The sequence below is a fragment of the Artemia franciscana genome, chromosome 1 (assembly GCF_032884065.1).
Source record: "Artemia franciscana chromosome 1, ASM3288406v1, whole genome shotgun sequence".
NCBI classification, from domain to species: domain Eukaryota; kingdom Metazoa; phylum Arthropoda; class Branchiopoda; order Anostraca; family Artemiidae; genus Artemia; species Artemia franciscana.
Genome location: NC_088863.1, coordinates 41,118,717 through 41,144,223, shown reverse-complemented (window position 1 = coordinate 41,144,223; position 25,507 = coordinate 41,118,717). Strand labels below are relative to the sequence as shown.

The 25,507-nt window shown below is 34.3% G+C and overlaps 1 protein-coding gene across 1 annotated transcript in view; it reads left to right on the top strand.

Annotated features, from left to right (window-relative positions):
* LOC136029697 (maltase-glucoamylase-like) overlaps positions 1-25,507 on the top strand; it is a 204,610-nt gene that overhangs the window by 66,023 nt on the left and 113,080 nt on the right. The window contains exons 9-11 of the mRNA XM_065708202.1: positions 6,482-6,598; positions 9,764-9,887; positions 16,284-16,422. Coding sequence (XP_065564274.1) covers positions 6,482-6,598; positions 9,764-9,887; positions 16,284-16,422 — 380 coding nt within the window. The remainder of the gene's footprint in view (positions 1-6,481; positions 6,599-9,763; positions 9,888-16,283; positions 16,423-25,507) is intronic.

The window sequence follows — 25,507 nt, the reverse complement described above, 5'->3', positions numbered from 1 at the left end:
GGTTCATAGACATGACATTACGGCCCGTGTCTTCCGGCAAAAGTTGAAATCACAGATAAACTACATAGTAAAACTTGAAGTGTTTGGGTCAGTGCGATGCTGGATGTACTCAGTGGAATGGCAAAAAAGAGGTTTGCCACACGCACATATACTAATCTGGCTACATAATAAAATTACTTCGAACGAAATTGATGATGTGATTTCCGCTGAAATACCTGATGAAAATGTCAATAAGGGATATATGATATTGTTGTTAAAAATATGATACATGGACCTTGCGGTGCACTGAACGAAAATTCACCATGCATGGCCAAAGGAAGGTGCACAAAGCAATATCCTCGACTTTTAGTATCCAACACAATTACTGGCTATGATGGTTACCCACAATATAGAAGAAGATCTACTGAAGATGGCGGTAAAACAGCAATAATATAGAAGCGTAACGGTACCACCATCGAAGTAGATAACCAGTGGGTTGTTCCATATTCCCCATTATTATCAAAAACATTTAATTTACACATAAACGTTGAATACTGTAACTCCGTAAAGGCAATCAAATACATATATAAATACGTCAACAAAGGCAGTGACATGGCAGTTTTTGGCTTGCAGTCCGAAATCAAAGATATCGACGAAATCGTACAATATCAGGCTGGAAGATACATAAGCAGTAATGAAGCTGTTTGGCAAATTCTTTCATTTCCCATACATGAACGTAGTCCAGCTTTTGTTCACTTAGCGGTACATTTACAGAATGGTCAACGTGTTTATTTCTCGGAAACCAACGTGCAACAAAGAGCCCTGAATCCACCGGATACAAAGTCAACTGCTTTCTTTTCGCTTTGCAAAAATGATTCTTTTGCAAAAAAAAACTGCTGTATACTGAAGTGCCTTCGTATTACACGTGGAATACTAAAAATAAAGTATTTGAACGTCGATAACAGGGTAAGTCAGTCGATGGCCAACCTACCATCTTCAAAGATACCACGATAGGAAGACTCTACACCGTTCACCCCAATCAACATGAATGCTTCTTTCTACGCCTGCTTTTGGTGAATGTACCTGGTCCGACATCCTTTGAGTATTTGAGAACTGTAAACAGTACTATACATGACACTTACCGTAGTGCATGCCAAGCTCTGAATTTATTGGAGAATGAACAACACTGGGATAACTGCATCAATGACGCGTGCGAAACGTCAACTCCAAGTCAAATTCGTGCATTGTTTGGCATCATTTTAACAACTTGCTCTCCATCAGCTCCTACAGAGTTATGGGAAAAATATAAATCAAAAATGTCCGAAGATATACTCCATCGAAAACGGTTAGAGATGTCAGATATGACTTTTGATTTTACATCAGAAATTTATAACTACACTTTAGTTATTATAGAAGATTTTTGCGTATGTATGGCCAAAAAACCTCTTCAGGATTTGGGAACGCCTTCACCTAATCGTATCGCTGCTGTTTCGACATGTGTAGAATTGGATCGTGAACAAAGTTACAGTACGAGTGATCTATTGTCGTAATGTACAAAATAACATTTCCAAGTTAACGTCGGAACAAAAAGACAATTATGATACGATAATGTATTGTGTCGATAACAACGTTGAAGAAATTTTCTTTTTGGATGCGCCAGGAGGTACTGGCAAAACGTTTGTGATAAAACTGATTCTGGCATCGATTCGATCAAAAAATGATATGGCGTTGGCAATTGCGTCGTCCATAATAGCCGCGACGTTGCTGCCTGGTGGAAGAACTGCTCATTCCACTTTGAAATTGCCTCTGAATTTGCATTCTACAGAAACTCCCACGTGCAATATTTCCAGATCATCTGGGATGGGTAGAGTATTGCAGCAATGCAAACTTATTATTTGGGACGAGTGCACAATGGCACACAAAAAATCGCTCGAGGCTCTGGATTAATGTTTGAAAGATTTGCGAGGGAATTCGAAACCCTTTGGCAGCACATTAATATTGCTTGAGGGAGATTTCGGGCAAACATTACCTATAATACCTTGATCAACCCCTGCAGACGAAATAAATACTTGCCTGAAAAATTCTAATTTATGGGCACACGTAAAAACATTAAAATTAACTACAAATATGCGTGTCCGATTGCAAAACGATGCCTCTGGTCAAACGTTTTCAGATCAATTGCTGGCAATTGGAAACGGAATGTTCCCAGTAGACTCAATTTCAGGACGTATAACTACCTGCTGAACTCTGTAATTTAGTGACGTCCAAAAATGAATTGATTGAAAAAGTATTTCCGAATATTTTAAACAATTATAAAAATAATAAATGGCTAAGTGAAAGAGCGATTCTTGATCCCAAAAATATAGACGTCCACGAAATCAACAATATTGTTTTGACAAAGATTCGAGAGCAGGCAGTCCTTTACAAGTCAGTCGACAAAGTTTCGGAACCAAATGAAGCGGTTAATTATCCATCTGAATTTTAAAATGCCGTGGATCTTTCAGGATTTCCACCATACGTGCTACAACTAAAAATAGGCGTACTAATAATACTGTTAAGAAATATCAACCCACCAAAGCTTTGCAATGGCACGCGACTCGCCGTAAAATAACAATGGAAAACGTAATAGAGGCCACAATCTTTTGAGGGTGAGACTGTTCTTATTCCTCGCATTTCCATGACTCCAACGGATCCGCCTTTTCAATTTAAAAGATTGCAATTCCCAATTCGATTAGCATTTGCAATCACCATCAACAAAACTCAAGGTCAATCATTAGAAAAAAGGGGTATAGATCTTAATACTGATTGTTTTTCCCATGGACAATTGTACGTTGCATGTTCGAGGGTCGGTAAACCTGACAATCTATTTATATGCAGCGACAATTGAACAGCGAAGAATGTTGTATATTCGCAAGTTTTACGCAGTTAATTTGTATTCTATCTATCTATCTATCTATCTATATAAAAACGAGTTGTGTGTATGCATGTTTGTTTGTTTTTAAGAAGAGCGTTTACATATGACGTCATTTTAAGTACATAAGGATTTGTATATGCACAGACAATGGGAAAGCCAAGAATGTTGTGTATTCGCAAGTTTTACGTAGTTCAAAACACATATATAAATCTATCTATATTCATAGGTGGTACACAGGGACACAACTACAATGGTGCGTAACTAATATGGCGCGTAACGACTTTCGCGCGCGGGGGGGCTTGGGGGGTGGCGTGAAGCGCCCCCAACAACTAGGTGTTGGTGTGGTGCGAAGCGCCACCCCAACAGATAGTTTATCTATATATATGTATAGATAGATAGTCTAAAAACCTAATAACTATGTCTTTGGGGACGACTTATTCCCCCGCAGTCCCCGTGGGAGAAGCTGCAAGTTACAAGCCTTGACTAGTGTTTACATATTGTAATGGTTATTGGGAAGTGTACAGACGCTTTCAGGAAGATTTTTTGGCTGGGGGAAGGGGTTATGCGGGGGGAACTTTCCATGGGAGAATTTGTCATGGGGAATAAAAATTTCCAAGAAGGGGCGCTGGATTTTTTAGTATTTTTTTCAAGAGCAATGAAAAAATAAATATGAAATATTTTTTTCAACTGAAAGTAAGGAACAGCATTAAAACTTAAAACAAACCGAAATTATTTCGCATATGTGGGGTTCACATCCTCCTAATACCTCGCTCTTTACGCTAAAGTAATTTTATTAATTTCAACTATTTATTCTACGGCCTTTGTGATTCAGGAGTCATTCTTAAGGAATTGGGACAAAGTTTAAGCTTTAGTAAAAAGAGCCAGTTATTGACGAGGGGAGGGGGCCTCATATACGTAGTAAAAACATACGAATATAGAAGTTCGTTGCGTAAGTTAATTCGTGAGTTACGCATATTTTTACAAATAAAAACGTTCGTAAAACATTAAAAGTTATAGTTGCCATTCAAATAACCGAAAAATTGGAGGGTAATTAGACCTACTCCCTCACTCCTTTTTCTCAAAATCGTCCGATCAAAACTATAAGAAAGCCATTTAGCCATAAAAATTAATTAATATACAAATTTCGTTTTAATTATTTATGTGCGGAGAGCCAAAATCAAAACATGCATTAATTCAAAAACGTTCAGAAATTAAGTGAAAAAACAAGTTTTTTAAACTGCAAGTAAGGAGCGATATTAAAACTTAAAACGAACAGAAATTACTCCGTATATGAAAGGGGCTGTTCCATCCCTAAAGCCCCGCTCTTTACACTATATTTTTTACTGTTTTAAAAAGTAGAGTTGAGAGAAAGAGTCAAACTTTAGCTTAAAGAGTGGGATGTTGAGGAAGGAACAGTCCCTTTCATATACGGAGTAATTTTTTTCATTTTTTTTTTGTAACTGAAAGTATTCAGTTAAAAAAATCTGTTTTTTTTTTAATTAATACAGGCTTAAACACAGCACATCCCACTATGTATTGACACAGAGAAAAGACTAGTCACAAAAAGAACCATCCTAATCTATCTCAGTGTGTTTTAATTCGATGGAGCACAAGAGACCATTTTCCGTTTATCTCTAGCTATTTTGCACGAATTCACTACTATGACAGAAAGCAAAGAAATAGAATAAATCTTCTACATATATGACAATGTAGTGTCTGTCCCTCTGTCCGTCCGTCTGTCTGTCACTAAGTATGACGCCAATACATAAAAAAAAAACTAACCAGAAAAAACTTAAAAGGACTAAAAACTATCTTCTATAAAAAAAACTGAAAAAAGAAAAACACTAAATGAAAACTAAAAAAAGAAAAAAACTAATATAAAAAACTAAAAAGCTAAGAAAAACAAGTAAAAAATAAAAAAAAATAAAAGAAAATAAGAAACTAAAAAAAACTAAACAAGAAAAAACTAAAAAAGAAAAAAATAAAAATAAAGAAAACTAAAAAAGAAAAGAAGAAAAAACTAAGAAAAAGAAAACTAAAAAAAATAAATAAAAAGACTAAAAGAGAAAAAAAAGAAAAAACAAAAAAAAATAAAATAGGTAAAAAACTGAAAAGAAAAAAAAGAAAAAATAAACTAATAAAAAGAAAAAAGAACACAACTAAACAAAGAAGATTAAACTTAAAAAAACAGAAAAAACTAAAAAAGAAAAAACTAAAAAAGAAAAAACTAAAAAAATAGAAAAGCTAAAAAAATAAAAAAGAAAAAAACTAAAAAAAGAACAACTAAAATAAAAGACAAAAAGCTAAAAACTAAAGAAAAAGAAAAAAAGAAAAAAAAACTAAAAAAGAAAAAAACTAAAAAAAGAAAAAATTAAGAAACCTAAAGTAAGTAAAAAACTTAAAAAACTAAAAAGTAAAATGAAAAAAAAAAAACTAAAAAAACTGTCAAAAAAACTAAAAAGAGGAAAAAACTGAAAAAAATAAAAATATATAAATGACGTCATGTTCGCAACGCGAAACCATGCTTGTGGCTGATAGAGATAGTAGAAAAAGAAGGCGTGTCGCTGTATTACAAAAGCAATGCATGTATAATTATCCTACAATGCATACAATTATCCTACTCACCAAAAAGGAAACACCAGGAGGAAACACTAGAGAAACGCAAAACCAGGATTGCGGCTCAAAGAGAAAGTGCCAGATTAGCAATGTTAAATTTATGTCATCAATACGATCCAGCAATGACATAGAGTTGCCGGGACCCAGCTATGGGTCCGGCACAAGGGACAATGAGAATCCATATATAGAAGCCTGTCACGTGCCATGCTGGGGCCCGACGGCGAAGCCTCCACGACCCAGCACTGTCTGCGGTTAGAACACAAGGGATAATGAGAATCCATACATAGAATGCCTGCCACTTGCCATGCTGGGGCCCGGTGGCGAAGCCGCCGGGGCCAGGTTAGTAATTGATAGAACAAACAAACGAGGGGATTTCCATAAACTTAATAAAGTAAAAGATAAAGCAGATATTTTGGCAAAACTTCAGCATATGGCAAAAGAAACAAACAACCTTTCAAGTATTCTTTATAGAAATAAAAGCTCTGAAGTAATGAAAGTCTTTTTTCATATTTCAAAGAAAGTAGTTGAGGAACATAGATGACATTTATAGGGATCTTCCAACGGGAAAAGAGCCTCTTTGGATACTTCATTCTTTCCTCGGGCTTCCTAGAAATCAAAGAACAGAATAATAAAAACTTCACTGTGAGCAAGTGTGTTTTTCAATGTCCCTGTAAATTTACACCGTAGTGTTTACCGCCGTTATGTAACCTCTTTAACTACATTTGCCAAATAGGGGAACATAAACTATCTTTTTTGGAGTTTTTCCAGGGCATGCTGGATTCAATGAAACATTTCTTATCAAGTATATTCCCCATTTGGGAGGAGAATTCATTTTCTTATTTTTCAAAAATATGTCTATTTTTATCGATAATAGCATTTATTATTATCCTGACGCAGCTGGTAAGTTATATACATTTTACTTTATTTCCTTACAAAAGTAATATTAAATTTTTTAATATTTCTTTCTTTCAGCTTTGGCCACATGGAAAGGTTGCATTTCCAGATTTCTTCAAAAATAATACGGTTGACTGGTGGATTGACCAGATTAAAAATTTTACAAGTGAATTGCCGTTTGACGGTATATGGACAGTAAGTTTCTCTTTATTTGTATTCATAAATTCTAGTTCATGCTCTAACAAAAGTACAAAACAGCTTTTCTGCGTTATCTATTTATGTTCTTGACCCACCCCTCTGTTTGAACTATGGTTCAAACATATAGTACCCAACCAAAAGGCACTATATGCTTGCTACTACTACTACTATCGCTACTACTAATATTGCTGCCACTACTATTACTTTACTACTACTACTACTGCTACTATTACTACTACTACTGCTGCTTCTACTACTACTGCTATTACTACTACTACTGCCACTACTACTACTACTACTGCTACTACTACTACTGTTACTACTACTACTACTGCTACTACTATTATTACTACTATTGGTACTACTTCTACTACTACTATTACTACTGCTGCTTCTACTACTTCTACTACTACTACTAGGACCACTACTACTACTAGTACTACTACTAATACTACTACTACCAGGCTCTTTTTTATTTCTTCTTTATATTAATGATCTGTTTTATACTACAGCTTCGTCTTCTCTAGATACAAGCTTTGCTGATGATACAGCTACTTCTGCATGCGATAAATCTTTAATTGGGCTTCACATAAACTTTCTCCGTAAATCTAGTCGTTTTCCGAAACAAATTTGTGCTTAATAAGAAAAAAGTAGCTTATTATTTACTGTGTATTTGGGTGCAGGTTTCCCGAGCCAACTAACATTTGTGTTAATGTGCTAAATACGGTTTATCATCTATTGAAAGAGTGAGAAGAATTCTTTATCTTGGTGTGGTTGTCGAAGACAATCCTTCATAGAAGGATCATATCAATATTGTCCGTGTGAAAGCATCGTATGATGCTGGTATTATGAGCCGATTGAAAAACTTATTTCTTTATTTCGTACTATTTTAATTTAGTACAATCTTATTTTGGTTGTTTAAGTTTACCTATTACCTGTTTAGGTTACATATTAGGTTTACCTAAATACGTTTCAGTCTAATCTTCCATTTTAAAAGATGCAGAATAATTCTGCTCGTATCATGCAACTCATTTATACCGTCTCTTTCGCTTTTGCCAAATAAATCAACAACCGAATCGTTACATACAATTGTGGATTCTCCCCCTGCGAATCTTGGTTTCCAGTCTTGTTTAATTTTGTTTGAAATTTGACCGTGGAGCTCTTCAAGAATATTTTTATCAACTGAACCTCTATTCCTTATGCCCCAAAACGCCCATTTCTGCTCAATCTAGGTCTCGTCTATTAAACCCTCTGCTAAAATTTACAGTTCGATATAGGGTTCCTTTCATTTGGTCCGGGTGTGCTGCATGTGTAGATGTAACGTTGTCACTTACTGTCATTAGATCTCGTCTTTAAATGTTGCTCATACAAAGCTTTAAATATCAAAAACGTATTTTTAATGAAGGAAGGTGTTCCATATTTGTTACTTTTATTTTTTTTTGTAAATGATTGGATAAGATCTTTCTGCACTTCCTGCCCGTTGCTGTCTGATAATTGATATTATTAAGTTATTATTTCTCTCGAATGGACTTGGGCTGGCCGTAGGTCGGAGTGGCATGTCAATGTCATTTCTTTAATAAGAAATACAGGTAAGAATAGTTCTGTTTTATTTTTCAGTAATAAGGTGTATTGTTTTTGGTTTGTTTTCCTTGTAGCTGACTAACTGTAAATGAGACTGTGATTGCAACAAATTGCGACTGCGACTACATGTGACTGTGACTACACACATATGTGACTGTAACTACTTGTGGCTACTTGCAATTTAACTGCTTGTGACTGTGAGTACTTGATGACTGCGAAAGTTTGTGACTGTGAATATAAATTAGAGTTACCTGTGACTATTATTGAGGTAGTATTGCTTGTGACGGTGACTAGTTGTGACTAGTGACTCTGACTACTTAAGACTGCGAATGCCATCAGTTGTGACTCCAACTGCTACTGCCTGTAACTAGTACTGCTGTTATTAATGCAATTGCAAATATGACTGCAAATATTACTGCTGCTTCTAACAATACAGCTAGAACAAATGAACTAAATTAAAAGCGTTTAAGTGTATCCTGCTTGATAGAATGGCATAGCGTCTTTAGGTTGTCAAAATTTCATGAATGGTTATGGTTATTAAGTGGAAAATCTCAAAGAATGTTGAGAGAGATGCTGCCACTTCCTCCTCTCCTAATCTTGATATTTTTAAAGCCTTTTACGCTATCTGCACTTTTTTGAAAATAAAATATATAATAAGCATTTTGATCATATTCATTGTTTTTCTACCGAAAAAATTCAGTTAAATAAAAGCTTGAATTGCTGACATTTCGTAGAATTAATATCATTATGCATTGAATATTCAGTTTATTATCATTATTTCTTTCCAGTCATGTTGATTATTATGGTGATTTATCTTTTATTTTTTGTCAATGTTTTTAAAAATTAATGGACACTGTTCATTATACATTTAACTTTGAATAGAATGCAAATGAAACAAGATCCTTAGAACGTTAACGGTTATGGAAAGGGGAGGAGGCAAAAGTCAAACTACTGATATTAGTAGTATTTTCTTTTATGTTTGAGTTTAGTATTTAACTTAATTTTTAATCTTTGCGGGTGTATTTATCCATCTATATCATTATTTGTTATCTTTATATTGGACATGATTATTCATTCTAATTTCTTTTGGTTTCGGCTTTTATTTATCCTTTAATGGTAATTTCTAGTCGTTTATGTTTGAATAGGACTTAATTTCTGTCAATCCTAAGTTCAATATAAATTCTTTACTTATATTAGATCCTGGATCTAAAAGACAAATGTCACAACCAAACAAATATTTGTCAGTTTGTTGTTTTTGTGTTGTTTTTTTTTGGGGGGGGGGGCATAGCATGAACAGTGGAGACTACAAAATATTGGCTGTATTTCGCGCGGTCTACCATATATGGAATTCAGATTACAATTTGCCAAAGTTTTAATGATTCTTTTTTATAATTTAGCACCTTTTGAAGTGTATACAGTAGAATTTCAATAAAAACAAAAGTCAAACAGACTATGGAAGTAGCGTACGAATTATGGCTGATGCTCTGTTTCTTCCTGGATGTGCTAATTTTGTGGGAACATTTTTAGCTTTGGTTTATTTTAACTGTAGGGATGCTCTTTAATTTCACAATTTTGTTTCAGGATATGAATGAGCCTGCAAATTTCGGTACTAATGAAGATAAACCTTTCAATTGGCCGGAAGGACTAGAGCCTTGGAGTTTGAAATGTCCTCAGAATAAGTTGGAGAATCCTCCATATCCAACCCGTAAGAAATTTAGTTTAACTCAATGGAAATTTGTATTTAGATTAGTTTCTCTTGGACCATATGACCTTCAGTCTCTTAGAATCCCTCTGCTCAGAAATAGTTCCTCCATATCCTTTCTTTGCAAAATTGCAGCAAAAGTTTTTATCCGATATAAGAGTAATTCTATTTACAAAGACAAAACTGGAATAACTTTCACCTATAAATGGTTTTTACGTATTCCTTATAATCGAGGTTAAGAAATAAAATCCATACTTGTTTTGTGAAAATTGTGCGATTTTTTACATTTATTCTGCTTGATGAAGCTTTTTTTCATCTAATTTTATATTGTGAGGGCTACTTGTACTATCACAAAGTTCCCTATTTTAGTGAAAACAAAGAAGATGAAGGCGCTGGTAAAGGTGCACAGATAGGTTCTTTTACTTACAGAATTTGAGCGTTATTATACATATATATATCTTTATCCTCAATCAAACAATCAATCAATATATCCATTATAAAAATTCATCCTCTTTAACAAGCATATAGGGCTATTTGGTTTGTGAAGCTTAACTTATTGGGGTATTTTACCAAGAAACTTTTCTTTCTTAATCAAAGTTTGAACTTTTTTAGTGTTCTATTTATTGAAAACGAATAAAGCCCTAAATGCCTTATAGTTCCTGACTATAAATCGTTTAATGCAGCTCGTAAAGTCGTTTTGAATACTACAACAAAAATTCAAGCTTTTGAGTCTTATCACCCCCTGAATTCACCCCCAATGATAGATTGCCGGTACAAGCTTACTTTCAGACAGTCGTTCAAGCAGACTTTCAAATCCTTCTTTAGCTAAATCCTTCTTTTAATAGCTAAAAAAACAGAGCAGAACAAAATGAACAGAACTCAAACGAACATAAATTACAATTAATTACAATAAATTTTGGGTTGCCGAGGCAAACCCAAAAATAGCAAAAATTAGTATAACAGGGCTGATAACCCCCATGCCTTCTCAAGACTAGAACATAATTTGTGCTTTACTGAAAAACAAACAAAAAAATATACAAATGACGGTGGATTGTCGGTTTCTTGACGTATACTGATATTTATTCCTTATTAAATGAAAACGTTTGGAACGTATTTTATTTTCAGTAAAGCACAAATTATGTTCTGTTCTTAAGAAGACATGAGGGTTTTCAGGCCTACTCGTGTTAATCTTTGCTTCTTCTGTGTTTGACTCGGCTATTTATTGTAATTTCTGCTTGTTTTGAGTTTCATTTACTTACTGATAGTGATTTGTGGTGGTTTTACGCTTGGAAGATTTTTTTACTCTATTTCTGTTCATTTTTGGCTGAGTGGAGCTCTTTACCATTCTTTACAAAACTCGTTTTGTGGAAAAACTTTTTTTTTAAGTTAATTTCTGTTTGTTTGCATAGGCATAGTCTTTTTCGTATTTTTAATTCTTAATATCTTTTTGGGTTTTTTGTCTATAAGAATCCATAGCTTGGGCTGCTAATTGTATGCTGGAGAAATTCTTTAACAATATTTAATCCTGACACAAAAGTATTTTCTAATTTGATTTTATAACTCCTGAAGATGACCTGAAGGATAAAACTTAATATGATTCCTAAATGATTCTATCTATGCTCTTTGACAAACTGGATACACTTACACTCTTTTTATTGATGTAAATGGTAAAAGTAGAAGCAGTGATAGTAGTAGCCCCAAAATTTTCAACTTCATACCCCCAGTCGTTCTTGGTATATTGCTGAGATGTCTTGTTGGTAACCATTAACACAATGCCTTTTCATTTAGAAAAATAACATTTAGTTTTAAAGTATAATATTTTAATTGCATAATTTTAATTGGTGGACATGTCCAATATCCCTAAAGACTTAGTTGCTGGATCTTTTTACTATACTGAACATAACAGCTGTATCAAAGTTTCGACTGGATGCGTTTGGAACTCTTGACTGGACTTAGAGCTGTTGACTTGATTAATGGGCTCTATAAAAGGGCTGCTTGCCATCCAATCAAGCATTTTTCTCTTAAAAAGGTTACCAGAACTTTTAATTTTGAGTCACATTAGGTCCTTTAAAAGTTTTAATGATATTTATGGTTATTATGGAGTGGTGTTGCCTATGATATTACTTATATGCTCTTTTGGAAACCTGCATGCATACAGTTTTTTTTTAATTGAGACTCCTCCTAAACGTTCCCTAAAAGTTTCACCTTATTACTCTTAGCGTCATTAGTTATGGTAACTGTAACGGTAGCATTAAAAGTATACATATAGTGCCTTCTGGCTAGTTCAAAATCCCCCAACGCTTACTCTTAAGAGTCCAGCTTAATAATATAAGTTGTTCTTCAGATTTTGCTTTCTTACCTTTTTCAAAGCCCGCATGCTCATAGTTTACTTTGATCTAGTTCAGTATCCACCTATATATTCCTTAAAAGCTTCACCTTAATACCCTTAGCTTCCGCAGTAGCAATTGTTGTAGCAGTATTAGTAGCAGTATGCGCATAGCTCCTTTGGTTTCTTAAATATACCCTTCAACACACGCTGAAAGTCTCAGCTTAATACCGTCAACCGTTTCTGAAGTATTTCTGATGCGTCCGCTTGACAACCTGTGTGGGCATAGTGTGTTTCGAATTTGTCTCTACAGTTTCTATAGGTCCAAATTTTTTTGCCTTATTACCCTTAATTTTAATAGCAGTAGTAGTAGTAGTAGTAGTAGTAGTAGTAGTAGTAGTAGTAGTAGTAGTAGTAGTAGTAGTAGTAGTAGTAGTAGTAGTAGTAGTAGTAGTAGTAGTAGTAGTAGTAGTAGTAGTAGTAGTAGTAGTAGTAGTAGTAGTAGTAGTAGTAGTAGTAGTAGTAGTAGTAGTAGTAATAGTAGTAGTAGCAATAGAATTAATAGAAGTAGCCAAAGCTATAGTGACAGTAGTATAAATAGAAACAGCAATAATAGTAACAGTGGTTGTAGTATGATTTGATGCAGTAGCATTAGGAAGCAAATATTTTCTTTTGGTTAGTTCAATATCCCTCACAACAAGCCCTGTTAGTTTCAACTTCACACACAGAACTCTTCCTAAGATATTTCTGTTACACCCTTTTGACAAACTGCATGAAGACAGCGTGTTGTGATTCAGTTCATCTTCGCCTCTCAAAATTTCTAAGTAGTTTCACCTTCATGCCCTTAGGCCTAGCTGTAATAGTAGTCACAGTAGTAGTATTGACATTGCTAGTAGATGTATTGAATAGCGGTCCTACCACTAGCAGCATTATTAAAACATTGCCTTTTGGTTAGTTGAACATCCCTCTCATCAAGTCCCAGAAGTTTCGACTTAATGCAATTGGCCGTTGCTCTGACACTAGCGATATGTCTTTTTGATATCCTGTAGGCTCATATACTTTTTGAAACTTTCATTTCAATGTTCTTAGCCTTTCAAGTAACTGCAATAGAAGTAGTAGTAGCAGTAATAGCAGTAAATGTAGCAGTAACAGTAGAATTAGCAGTAATGTGCACATATTGGCTCTTGATGAGAAGATCTTTCCCCTTTCAGCATTCTCTGAAAGTTCCAAGTTAATGCTTAAATCAATTCTTGAGATAAGCTATTTTGACAATATGCTTTCCCATAGCGTCTTTTGATTTTGCTCAAATTTTCCCTCAATACTGTAAATGGAATGCTGTGTTAGTTGTAGTGGTGGAAGTTGTAGTAGTATTGGTAGCCTGCAAATATTGCCTTTTTGATCATCTGCCTTATCATTTCCTGAATTTTCCAAATTAATATACTCAGTTGTTCCTGTAAAACACCCTTTTGATAATCCGTATACACACAACATGTTTTGATTTAGTCCAAAACTCCCCTCAACATTCTTTGAAAGGCTCACCTGAATGCCCTAGCTTTTTTGGAAAGTAAAGTTCAAACATGCATTCCTTCCTCAATAGCAAATACTATGTGCAAACGATAAACGAATTGCCTAATTTACAGCCCTTGTCCTGAGTACTGTGTGGTGGTTGTCATCCCAAAAGACATAGTTACTGAACCTTTCAATAATACTGCACAATTTTTTCTACAATTGGCCATGACTTTGACTTTTCCCACAACTATTCCCTCTTTTTAAATTCAAAAATAACCTTGACTGGTTATGAACTGGTTATTGACTGGTTTTGAATTTAAAAAGAGGGAATAGTTGTGGGAAAAGTCAAAGTCATGGCCAATTGTATAAAAAAAACAAGACAGATTGTCCAATTAAGTGGGCAGCCCAGTTAAGGTTAATTTTACCCCTTTGATTGCCGTTGTTACTGTCTCCCATTTATGCTACACCTCTCCGTGCATGCATGTCCCCTCCACAATGCCGAACTAGAGTCGTACCTGTTGGAGGTTCTCCCTGGGGAGCACACGCAGGTTGACTAAGGGTTGACTAATTGAAAAAAAAATTCCTCTTATGCATATCATTCCACAATGCTGAACTAGAGTCAACCTCTCATGCTAATTGACGCTGGGGTCAATCTGTTGAGGTTCTATTAGGCTAATTCACGGTGCGGGAAGCAATATATTGACAAATTTGGCAATATATTTACAACTGATTACCGCCAAAGAAATGAATATGAATGGAAATAAGAGTCCAATTCAAAGCCTACAAGGGCCTCCTGCAATCTGCCTCAATTCTCATGCAATTATAAACTTGCAATTATAAACCAAGGGATTTGGGCCAGAAAATAATTCAACTGTCTGTGCTTGACAACAAAAAGTGCACTTGAATTAATCCTCAGACCTTATATGAGGGGGTCACTATCCAAATGAAAAAAAATAGTGAAAAATGAAATTGGCCAAGAGTGATGGGCTGAGCTGAACCAATGAATAGACACTCTCTGGAAGGTGATTGGAGACAGCGGGCACCCCTCCCCGCGTATCCCGAAGCGAGAGCGAGAGAGAAGAGAGGGAAGCTCTCTATCTCTCTTAAAATTTCGGTCAGAAGTGTTTTGGGGAATGATAGGCTTAGGGTGGATGATTGTCCTCCATCCACTCTTGACTCTTAAGGGCACTAAAACTACATACTTCCAATCAAATGAGCTCCATCCAATCCAAAGTTTATGAGATAGCCGTTCCATAAAAGCTTTATAAGCCCTGGGCTATAACTTACAACCCTTCCCAAAGGGCTCTGGGGGATTGTGTCCACCCTAAAGACAATGTTATTTGATTTTCGGACTATTAGCAATCACCATCAACATAGCTCGAGGGAAATCATTAGAATAATGAGGTATAGATCTGAATACGGATTGTTTTTCCCATGGACAATTATATGTTGCATTTTCAAGAGTCAGTAAACCTGACAATCTATTTATATGCACAGACAATGGAACAGCGAAGAACGTTGTATATTCGCAAGTTTCACTTAGTTAAAAACATACATATATATATATATCTATCTCTATTCACAGGTGGGGCACAGGAACACAACTACAATGGCACGTAACTAATATGGCACGTAACGACTTACGCCCGCGGGGGGCTTGGGGGGGGGGCGAAGCGCTCCCACCAACTAGGTGTTGGGGTGGCGCGAAGCGCCATCAGCTGGTAGCTGGCGCGAACAGCTGGTATATTATATATTATATATATATATATATATATATATATATATATATATATATATATATATATATATATATATATATATATATATATATATATATATATATATATATATATATATATTAATTTATTTAATTTAACATTTATATGAATTTCCTTAATCAGACTACAATAATTTCCACTTATTTTTCGCACGTAGGGGCTGAACCATCCCAGGATAAACTGGGTTTTTCTTGCTTGTAAACCCCACTTTGTCAAAACTATCTTTTTGGATATTAATTAAGTCTAAATTTTTGAAGACTTTTCAAGTTTAGCTCCATGTATCAGTTGTGAATTGTATCGGACCTTCCCTTTCTGAAATTTCCTGCCATATGAAATTTGTTAAAAATTCCTGGAATGTTTGACTAAAAAAATAGGTCCTGTATATCTCCTTTAATCTCCTAGTCTGGCTCTAAAATGCATCCTGAAGCCCTGATGTCCAGCTTAAGCATACCTGCTGGTTGTATTTGACATTCAGCTTGACGACAGCTGAGTTATCTCAATCAAGAAGCGGCCCAAGTACAGATTTCGAAGACTAGCGAATGAGATGTACATATCTCAGGGATTTGATGTCCGCGAACTTGTGTAGTTAGGAAAGTTTTGTAACGGAAACCAGTCTTTGGATGAAGACACAAATCAAACATATAAAATGAATATCAGAAAACCCTTGAAATATTTACGGGATTACAGCTTAAACAAATCTTGATTTAAGTGTGTGTTTGATAAAAGATTTTATTTATTTACAAGTTTCGTCAAAGATTACCTATCTACAACATATTATTATTTTAGGTGCAGCGACATTTGGTCCAACAAACCGTATTTCAGATAAGACTTTATGTATGGTTGGAGCTCTTGGGGAAGAAAAAAAATATATGTTCTATGAAGTTCACAATCTTTATGGACTTTCTCAAGCTGAACCAACTTACAGGTTTGTTTTTAGGTTCATAGTAGTAAATTTCCTTAGTTAATTACTATTTACTAATGCTATTTTGACTTGTCAAATATTTTGCTACCTCTTCCTTGGGTGTTCAAAACATAGGGGAAAAAAATCCTTTTTAGAGAATGTTTAGAGATGTTTTCTTACAGAATGATCTCAGTTTCCTCAAAATCTAGGAAAACTGGGGCACAAGACACGAGGCTTAATTCTATATTTTGTTCATTTATTCTTGGTATTATTTTCTCTCAATTCCCAGCCTGTGACACTAAATGGCTGACCCACCCCCTAGCCAGAGGGCTAGTAATCCGACGGGGGGAGGGTAGTAGCCAATCATAGAGGGGGGGGAGAGTTGTTATCTCAGATAAATTTAAACTAAATTAAGAGAAATTTCTGAGAGGTTTTAATGGAAATGCTACGTTTTTTTAGCCGTGGCTATGCATATTCACACCACCATGACATTATTTACAACCAATTCCGGTGGGTATGGCAAATTTTAGTGCTAGCACAAATCTAGAACGATTCGATTCTCTCCTTGGGGCAACTGGAAAAGTTGATAGAAACGGATGTTTTTCAAATCCAGAATTTAATCTACCAACACGATAAAAAGAGCTTGACTGTACAGGCTACGGGATGATGATCAGACAATTGATAATCAAAGGTGACCTTTGCTGTATTGGCATGCAAATCACTCGATATTGCAACATTAATCAAGTCGGAAGGGGAAAATTCTAGAGGGGCCCCGTAATATCCAAATCCACAGGGGACCTAGCAACCAATTCCAGCGGGTATGTCATATTTTGACGCCAGCACAAATCTAGAAATATTTGATTCTGTGCTTGAGGTAACTGGAAAAGGTGATAGAAAGGGATAGTTTTTTTTTAATCTGGAATTGAATCTGCCGACACGGTAAAAAGAGCTTGATTGAATTTGACTAGTCATGATTATGGACAGGTGCTCAAGGACCAAGATATATACTATGATGACCAAAAGATGGCAAACTGACTGGACAGGCTATGTGATAATGATCAGACAATTGATAATCAAACATGGCCTTTGCTGTATTGGCATGCAAATCATAATATACTGAAACATGAATCAAGTCTTAAGTTCGCAAGGACCTATGCCATCCGTAGAATCACATGTTTAACCCAAATAGTCAAGAACTCCCTCAATATACCTTTAACTGGTATTGTACATGGCAGTGCTTTAAAAGTGGTCGACGTTCATCTGAAGGCGTACCAAAAGTAGAGAAGCACTTTTTGACGCTTTAAGCACACTTTTCCCTAAACCTACACTAAAAACCACCGACCCTTCTTCATAATAGCTGAACCTCTATTATATACAGCTGTGCACTATTTTTCAATCTTCAACCGAACCATATACTCATATGAAGCGTTAATTATAAATGTCTAGGTTGCTGTTTGTTTCGTAGGACTACCCGCACCATTAGAAATGAATACGCTACCGCATAGCATTATTGCCTCTGAAAGTAGGACTCAATGTGAGTATGGTTTTTCAATAATTCTAAATCAATCGACTATCTCAGAATTTTCACACAATAGCATTTTGACCTTCTTTTGGCTAGAATTGTTGTTTTGCACAACAAATTAGCTGAAGACACCGCTTTGCTTTTGGACAGTCTTTTTGGATAAAATAAACTTCTATGTTAACCGTTACGTTTTAGAGCTACCTCTACTTTTAGAAATCAATGTCCCACCGTACGGCATTACCGCCTCTGAAACAGGAGGCTCAATATGCGTATAGCATTTGTGGTAATTCTAAATCAATTGACCATCTCAGAGTTTTTCAGCCAGTAGCTTTTTGGACTTCTTTTGGCTAGAATTATTTAGCAACGCGAAATGACTGAAAGTGCTGCTTCGCTGTGGGACAGTCTTCTTGGCTAAAATAAATGTCTATGTTAAGCGTTATTTTTTAGGACTACCTGCACCTTCAGAAGCCAGTGGACCAACGTACGGCATTACTGCCTCTGAAACAGGAGGCTCATCACGCGTGGAGTTTTTTCGGTAATTCTAAATAAATTGATTATCTCAGAATTTCCACTAAATGGCTTGTTGGCCATTTTTGGCTAGTTTTGTTGCTTTCCACCACGAAATAACTGAAAACACTGCTTTACCATGGATAAGTCTTTTTGGCTGATATAAATTTCAATATTAACCGTTATTTTGTAGGACTACCTACATCTTTAGAAACCAATGCACGACCATATGCCATTACCGTCTCTGAAACATGAGGTTCAATATGCGTATGTTTTTTCGGTAATCAATAGACCATTTTGATAGATTAATAGACCATTTTGGAATTTTCAAACAATAGCTTTTTGGACTTCTTTTGGCTAGAATTGTTGTTTTGAACCACGAAATGACTGAGAATTCTTAATTGGCTCCGGTTGCGTCAGTCCCAGATTTTCCCCCTTTGCCCTCCGATTCCACAATTCCGATCCTGTCAATTCCGCTTGAAAATCTATTGATTCCAAGATATTTTATGGGACTATCCGTGGTAATCTATAGCTGACAATTGACACCCCTCAGGCACACATTATCACGCATAAGTGTTTTTCAACCTTTTTCCCCAGAAAATAACTTTATGAACTAAAAATGGCCATTGTTTTCTATTTGAAAAGCAGAACATTGCCACTTCATTGTTAGATTGCAAAGTTTGATGGTGATTCCTAACATGTAACACTCAATGACTGACACACGGCACCCTCTAGCAGGCATTATTTTACTTATGGCCCCTGTGACACCGTCCGGTGAAATCCTAAGAAATCACAAATTTTTATTACATAATACAAACTGCTTATTACAAAACAAACAATACTTCTTACAGAACAAAAATACATCCTAAAAGATTACAAACTTTTATTACAACATAAAAGTACTTCTTATAAAACAAAAACGCATCCAAAAAATCATCAATTCTTCTTACGAATCAAAAATAATTCTTACAAAACGAAAATACGTCCTAACAATCACAAACAGTTCTTGCAAAATAAAACGTACATGCTAAGAAATCAGAGATTGTTCTTACGAAATGCTAAATACTTCTTAAAAACAAAAAATACTTCTTACAAAGCAAAAAATAATTCTTAGAAAACTATAACACATCCTAAACAATGACAAATTCTTCTTACAAAATACAGTCTACTTCTTACAAAACAAAACGTAATTCTTACAAAAAACATCCTAAATATCAGACATTCTTACTGCTAAATACAAAACACTTCTTATGAAACAAAGTAAAAAAAAAAACACCACAAATTCTCCCTACGAAATGCAAAATATCTCTTACAAAACAAGAAAATGATTCTTGCAAAATAAAAATACATCCTAAGAAATCACAAATTCTTCTTACAATTTATAAATAATTCCTATAAAACGAAAATACATCCTAAACAATCACAAAAGGTTCTTAAGAAATACATCCTAAAAAATCAGATATTGTTCATAAAAATGCAAAACACTTCTTACAAAACAAGCTTTAATTCTTAAAAAACAAAAACACAACCTAAGAAATAACAAATTCTTCTTACGAAACAAAACAATTCTTATAAAACAAAAATACACCTTTAACAATCACAAATTACTCTTACAAAAGAAAAAAAATGCTGCTTACAAAGCAAATAATAATTTTTACAAAACAAAAATCCACAGAACATCCTAAGCAATCACAAACTGTTCCTATAAAATACAAAATTCTTCTTACATCATATAAAATACTTCTTACAAAACAAAAAACATAATTCTTACAAAACAAAAAAATATCCTAAAAGATCGTAAATTATTCTTACAAAATGCTTCAATTCACATAATTCAAATAATTGCATTCTAGTTAGGTTCATTTAGGTTTACCTAGCGTGCCCTGCTACGCTAAGTGAATCTAAATGAACCTGACTAGAATGCAATTATTTGAATCTTGATAAATAACCACTACACAAGTCTCTAACTCTAACTGCTTGACATAGTCAAAGCGTGTCGTCATCTAGAAGTAAAAATGAATAGATGGCAGCAGTAGGAATGTGAAATTTGAAAGAACATTTTCTGATTTTTTAGGATGTATTTTTGTTTTGTAGGAACCTTTTTCGGTTTTATAAGAAATATTTTTTGTTTTGTAATAAGAATTTGTGAATGTTTAAGATGTATTTTGTTTTGTAAGAATTGTTTTTGTTTTTTAAGAAGCATATGTGTTACTACAAAGTATATTGCTATAAAGTAGTTACTGCAAAGTATATGTAGAAGTTCTGTATTTTGTAAGAAGAATTTGTGATCTTTTAGGATGAATGTTTAGTTTGTAAAATAGTTTTGTTTTGTAAGAAGTATTTTTGTTCTGTAACAATTATTTTGTCTTTGCAAGATATGAATGTTAGGATGTGTTTTCGTTTTGTAAGAATTATTTTTGTTTCGTAAGAAGTATTTTGTTTTTGTAAAAGGAATCATTGATTTCTTAGGGTGTATTTTGGTTTTTACGAATAATATTTTGTTTTAGGAAGTTCTCTGTATTTTTTGAGAAGAATCTCTGTTTTTCTTATGTATTTTTGGTTTTGCAAGAATTATTGTTCTGTTTTGTAAGAAGTATTTTGGACTTTGTAAGAAGAATCTGATTTTTTTAGGATGTATTTTTGTTTTGTAAGAATTATTTTTTTTTTAAAGAAGTGTTTTGTATGATGTAAGAAGAATTTGTGATTTCTTAGGATGTATTTTGTTTTGTAAGAATTATTCTTGCTGTATAAAAAGTATGTTGAATGAACCGTTTGTGATAGCTTAGGATGTATTTTTGTTTTGTAAGAATAAGTTTGTGTTTTGTAAGAAGAATTTGCGTTTTCTTAGGATGTATTTTAGTTTTGTAAGAATTATTTGTTTTTTAAGAAGTAGTTTGCATGTTTTAAGAACAATTTGTGATTTTTTTAGATGTATTTTTGCCTTGTAAGAAATAATTGTTTCATAGGAAGTGTTGTGTATGATGTAAAAAGCATTTGTGATCTTGTGGGACGTAAATTTATTCTGTAAGAAGTTTTTAGTTCGTAAGAAGTATTTTGTATGATTTAAGAAGAATTTGTGATTTCTTAGGATATATTTTTGTTTTGTAAGAAACTTTTTTCGCTTTGTGAGAAGTGATTTTTTGTTTTGGAACACGTATTTCGTATTTTGTAAAACAGTGTCTTATTTCTTCTTTTTAAGAACCGTTTTTTATTTCTTAGGATGTATTATCGTTTTGTATGAATTTTGTTTGCTTTTTAAGATGATTTTGTTATTTCTTAGGATGTGTTTTTGTTTTTTAAGAAATATTTTGTATTTTTTAAGAATAATTTTTGATCTTTCAGGATGTATTTTCATTTGTAAGAATTATTTTTTAGCTTTGTTACAAGCATTTTGTATAATGCAAGAAGAATTTCGTATTTTGTAGGAACAGTTTGTGATTGGTTAGGATGTATTTTTGTTTTGTAAGAATTATTTTTTGCTTTGTAAGAGGGACTTTTTTGGTTTTGTAGAAATAATTTGTGATTGCTTAGGATCTGTTTTTGTTTTGTAAGAATTCTTTGTTTCATAAGAAGAATTTGTGATTTCTTAGGATGTATTTTTGTTTTGTAAGAACTATTTTTTGGTTTATAAGCAGTGTTTTGTATTTTGTAAGAACAATATCTGATGTTTTAGGATGTATTTTGTATTTTTCAAGAGCCGTTTGTGATTTTTCAGGATGTATTTTCGTTTTGCTTTAACTATTTTTGTTTAGTAAGAAGAATCTGTGTCTTCTTGCGATTTATTTTTGCTTTGTAAGAATCATTTTTGCTTTTTAAGGATTATTTTTATTACGTAAGAAGAATTTGTGATATCTTAGGGTGTAATTTTGTTTCTTAAGAAGTATGTATTTTGTAATAAGAATCTCTGATTTTTCGGGATGTTTTTTTATGTAAGTATTATTTTTGTTTTGTAAGATGTATTTCGTATTTTGTAAGAAGAATTTGTGACTGTTTAGGAAGTGGTTTTGTTTTGTGAGAAGTAGTTTTTGCTTTGTAAGACGTTTTTTTTTATTATGTAACAAGAATTTTGTATTTTGTAAGAACAGTCTCTGATATTTAAGGATGTATTTTGTATTTTTTAAGAACATTTTGTGATTTTTTAGGATGAATTTTCGTTTTGTAAGAATTATTTTTGATTCGTAAGAAGAATTTGTGATTTCTGGAAATACTTTTGTTTTGTAAGAGCTATTTTTTGTTTTTTAGGAATTATTTTGTTTTGTAAGAAGAAACTTGAATTTTTTATTTATTTTTGTTTTTTCAGAATATCTTTTTTGTTTCGTAAGAAGTAGTTTTTCTTTTTTAGATTGTATTTTTGTTTTGAAATAATAATTTTGATTTCCAAAGATGTAATTGTTGTTTTGTTAGAAGTATTTTTGTTTCCTCAAAAGCACTTGTGATCTTTTATAAAGTATTTTCTGTTTTTTTCTAAGGATTATTTTTGTTTTTGTAAGAAGTATTTTGTATCTTGTTTGAAGAAGTGGTGATCTTTTAGGATTTTTTTTTGTTTCTTAAGAATGATTTTTCGTTTTTTAACAAGTATATGGTATTTGTAATAAAAATTTGTGATTCCTCAGGATGCCCACCGGAGGATGTCATAGGGCTGGTACATTGTATCACGGTGGCCTCAATTGCAAGGATTCATCAGAAGAGACATTATTTGGAGTTTTTCTTTAAGTTAAAATTCTCGATCCTGGTTTAAAAGAATATTTTTGTAAGAAATATCATGAACAATGCTTCGGGATATTTGCCTGCTAGAGGGTGCCATTTTTCGGCCATTGAGTGTCATAGGTATGGGATTGCCATGGAGCTTTGCAATGTAGCAATGAAGTGGCAAATTTCCAATGGTCAAATAAAAAACATTGGTAATTTTTAGTTTATAAAGTTATTTTATGGAAAAAAGTTAGAAAACCCTTATGCGTGATAATGTACACCAGAGGGTTGTCAATTTCAGCCAGAGATTACCACGGAGGACACTGCATAAAAACTCTTGGAATCGATGGAGCTTGGAGCGGAATTGAAGAGATTAGTATTGGGGAATGGGAGGGCGGAGATGGGAAATTCCAAACTGACACAACATGTGCCAGATTTGGAGTTGGGATCGGAAGGGGTATATTTTTGAAAATGGAATTGAACCGGGGTGAAAGGCAGCAGAATCAAAGGTGGAACCGTTGTAACCAAGGCCAGAAGCGGGGAAGCGGGATTGAATCTCACTTATCAAAAAAAACATATATATAAAAATCTCTTCGGAATGATGAGGGGGGCAATAATGATGTACAGTGGTACAGTCGTTTCTAAAGGTGCAGGTAGTCCTATTAAACCGAAGGTTAACATTAATTTTTATTTTGGCCAAAAAGACTGTCTCAATGCAAAGCGGCGTTTTCAAGCATTTTGTGGTGCATAACAACGATTCTAGGCAAAAGAATGTCAAAGAGCTATTGTGTGAAAATTCTGAGAGTCAATTGACTTAGAATTAGTGAAAAAACTATTCGCGCATTGAGCCTCCTGTTTCAGAGGCAGTAATGCCGTGGAGTTGTACATTGGTTTTTAAAGGTGCAGGTAGTCCTACAAAATAACGGTTAACATAGACATTTATTCTAGCCAGAAAGACTATTCCACAGCAAAGGGACATTTTCAGTCATTTTGTGGTGCAAAACAAAAATTCTAGCCAAAAAAGTCGAGCAAGCTATTGTGGGAAAATCCTGAGATGGTCAATTCATTTATAATTACTGAAAAACTATATGCATATTGACCCTCATGTTTCAGACGCAGTAATGTCGTACAGTTGTGCATCGGTTTCTAAAGGTGCAGGTAGTCCTACAAAATAACAGTTAACATAGACATTCATTCTAGCAACAATGACTCCCCAACAGCAAAGCCACGTCTTCAGTCATTTCGGCATGCAAAACAGCAATTCTAGCCAAAAGAAGGCCAAAAGACTATTGTGTGAAAATTCTCAGATTGTCAATTGATTTAGAATTACCGAAAAACTGCATGCTTGTTGAGCCTCCTGTTTCAGAAACAGTAATGCTGTACAGTGGTGCATTGGTTTCTAAAAGTGCAGGTAGTCCTAAAAACTATTGGTTAAAATAGACATCTATTTAAGCAAAAGGACTGTCACACAGCGAACCAGCGTTTTTGGTCATTTTGTTGTGCAAAACCACAATTCCGGCCAAGAGTAGGCCAAAAAAGCTGTCGTGTGAAAATCCTGAGATAGTCAATTGACTTAGAAATACCGAAAAAACTATGCACCGATTGAGGCTCCTGTTTCAGGGCCAGTAATGCCGTAGGTTGGCGCATTGGTTTTTAAAAGTACACTTAGTCCTACAAAACAACGGTTAACATAGACATTTATTTTAGCCAAAAAGACTGTCCCACAGCAAACCAGTGTTTTCAGTCATTTCGCGGTGCAAAACAATTCTAGCCAAAAGAAGTCCAAAAAGCTGTTGGCTGAAAATTCTGAGAGGGTCAACTGATTTAGAATTATCGACAAAGCTATACGCATATTGAGCCTCCTGTTTCAGAGGCTGTAATGCCGTACGGCTGCGCATTGGTTTCTAAAGGTGCAGGTAGTCCTGCAAAATAACGGTTAACATAGACGTTTATTTAACCAAAAAGACTGTCCCACAGCAAAGCGGTGTCTTCAGCTGATTTGAGGTGCAAAAGAACAATTCTTGTCAAAAGAAGGCCATACTGCTACTGTGTGAAAATTGTGACATAGTCAATTGATTTAGATCGAAGAAATATAATCATATTGAACCACAGTTTCAGAGGCAGTAATACCGTATGGCAGCATATTCGTTGCTAAAGGTGCAGGTAGTCCTACGAAATAAACGGCAACATAGACTTTTATTTTAACGCTTCATATGAGTAGATGATTCGTTTGAAAATTATTTACAGTTGTATATAATAAAGCTTCAGCTATTATGGAGAAGGGTAGGTGGTTTTTTATGTAGGCTAGGGGAGGAATGTGGCTTAAGCGTCAAATGACTAGTCGAAAATCGATCAAGAGCTTTTTACCGCGTCGTTAGACCCAATCCTGAA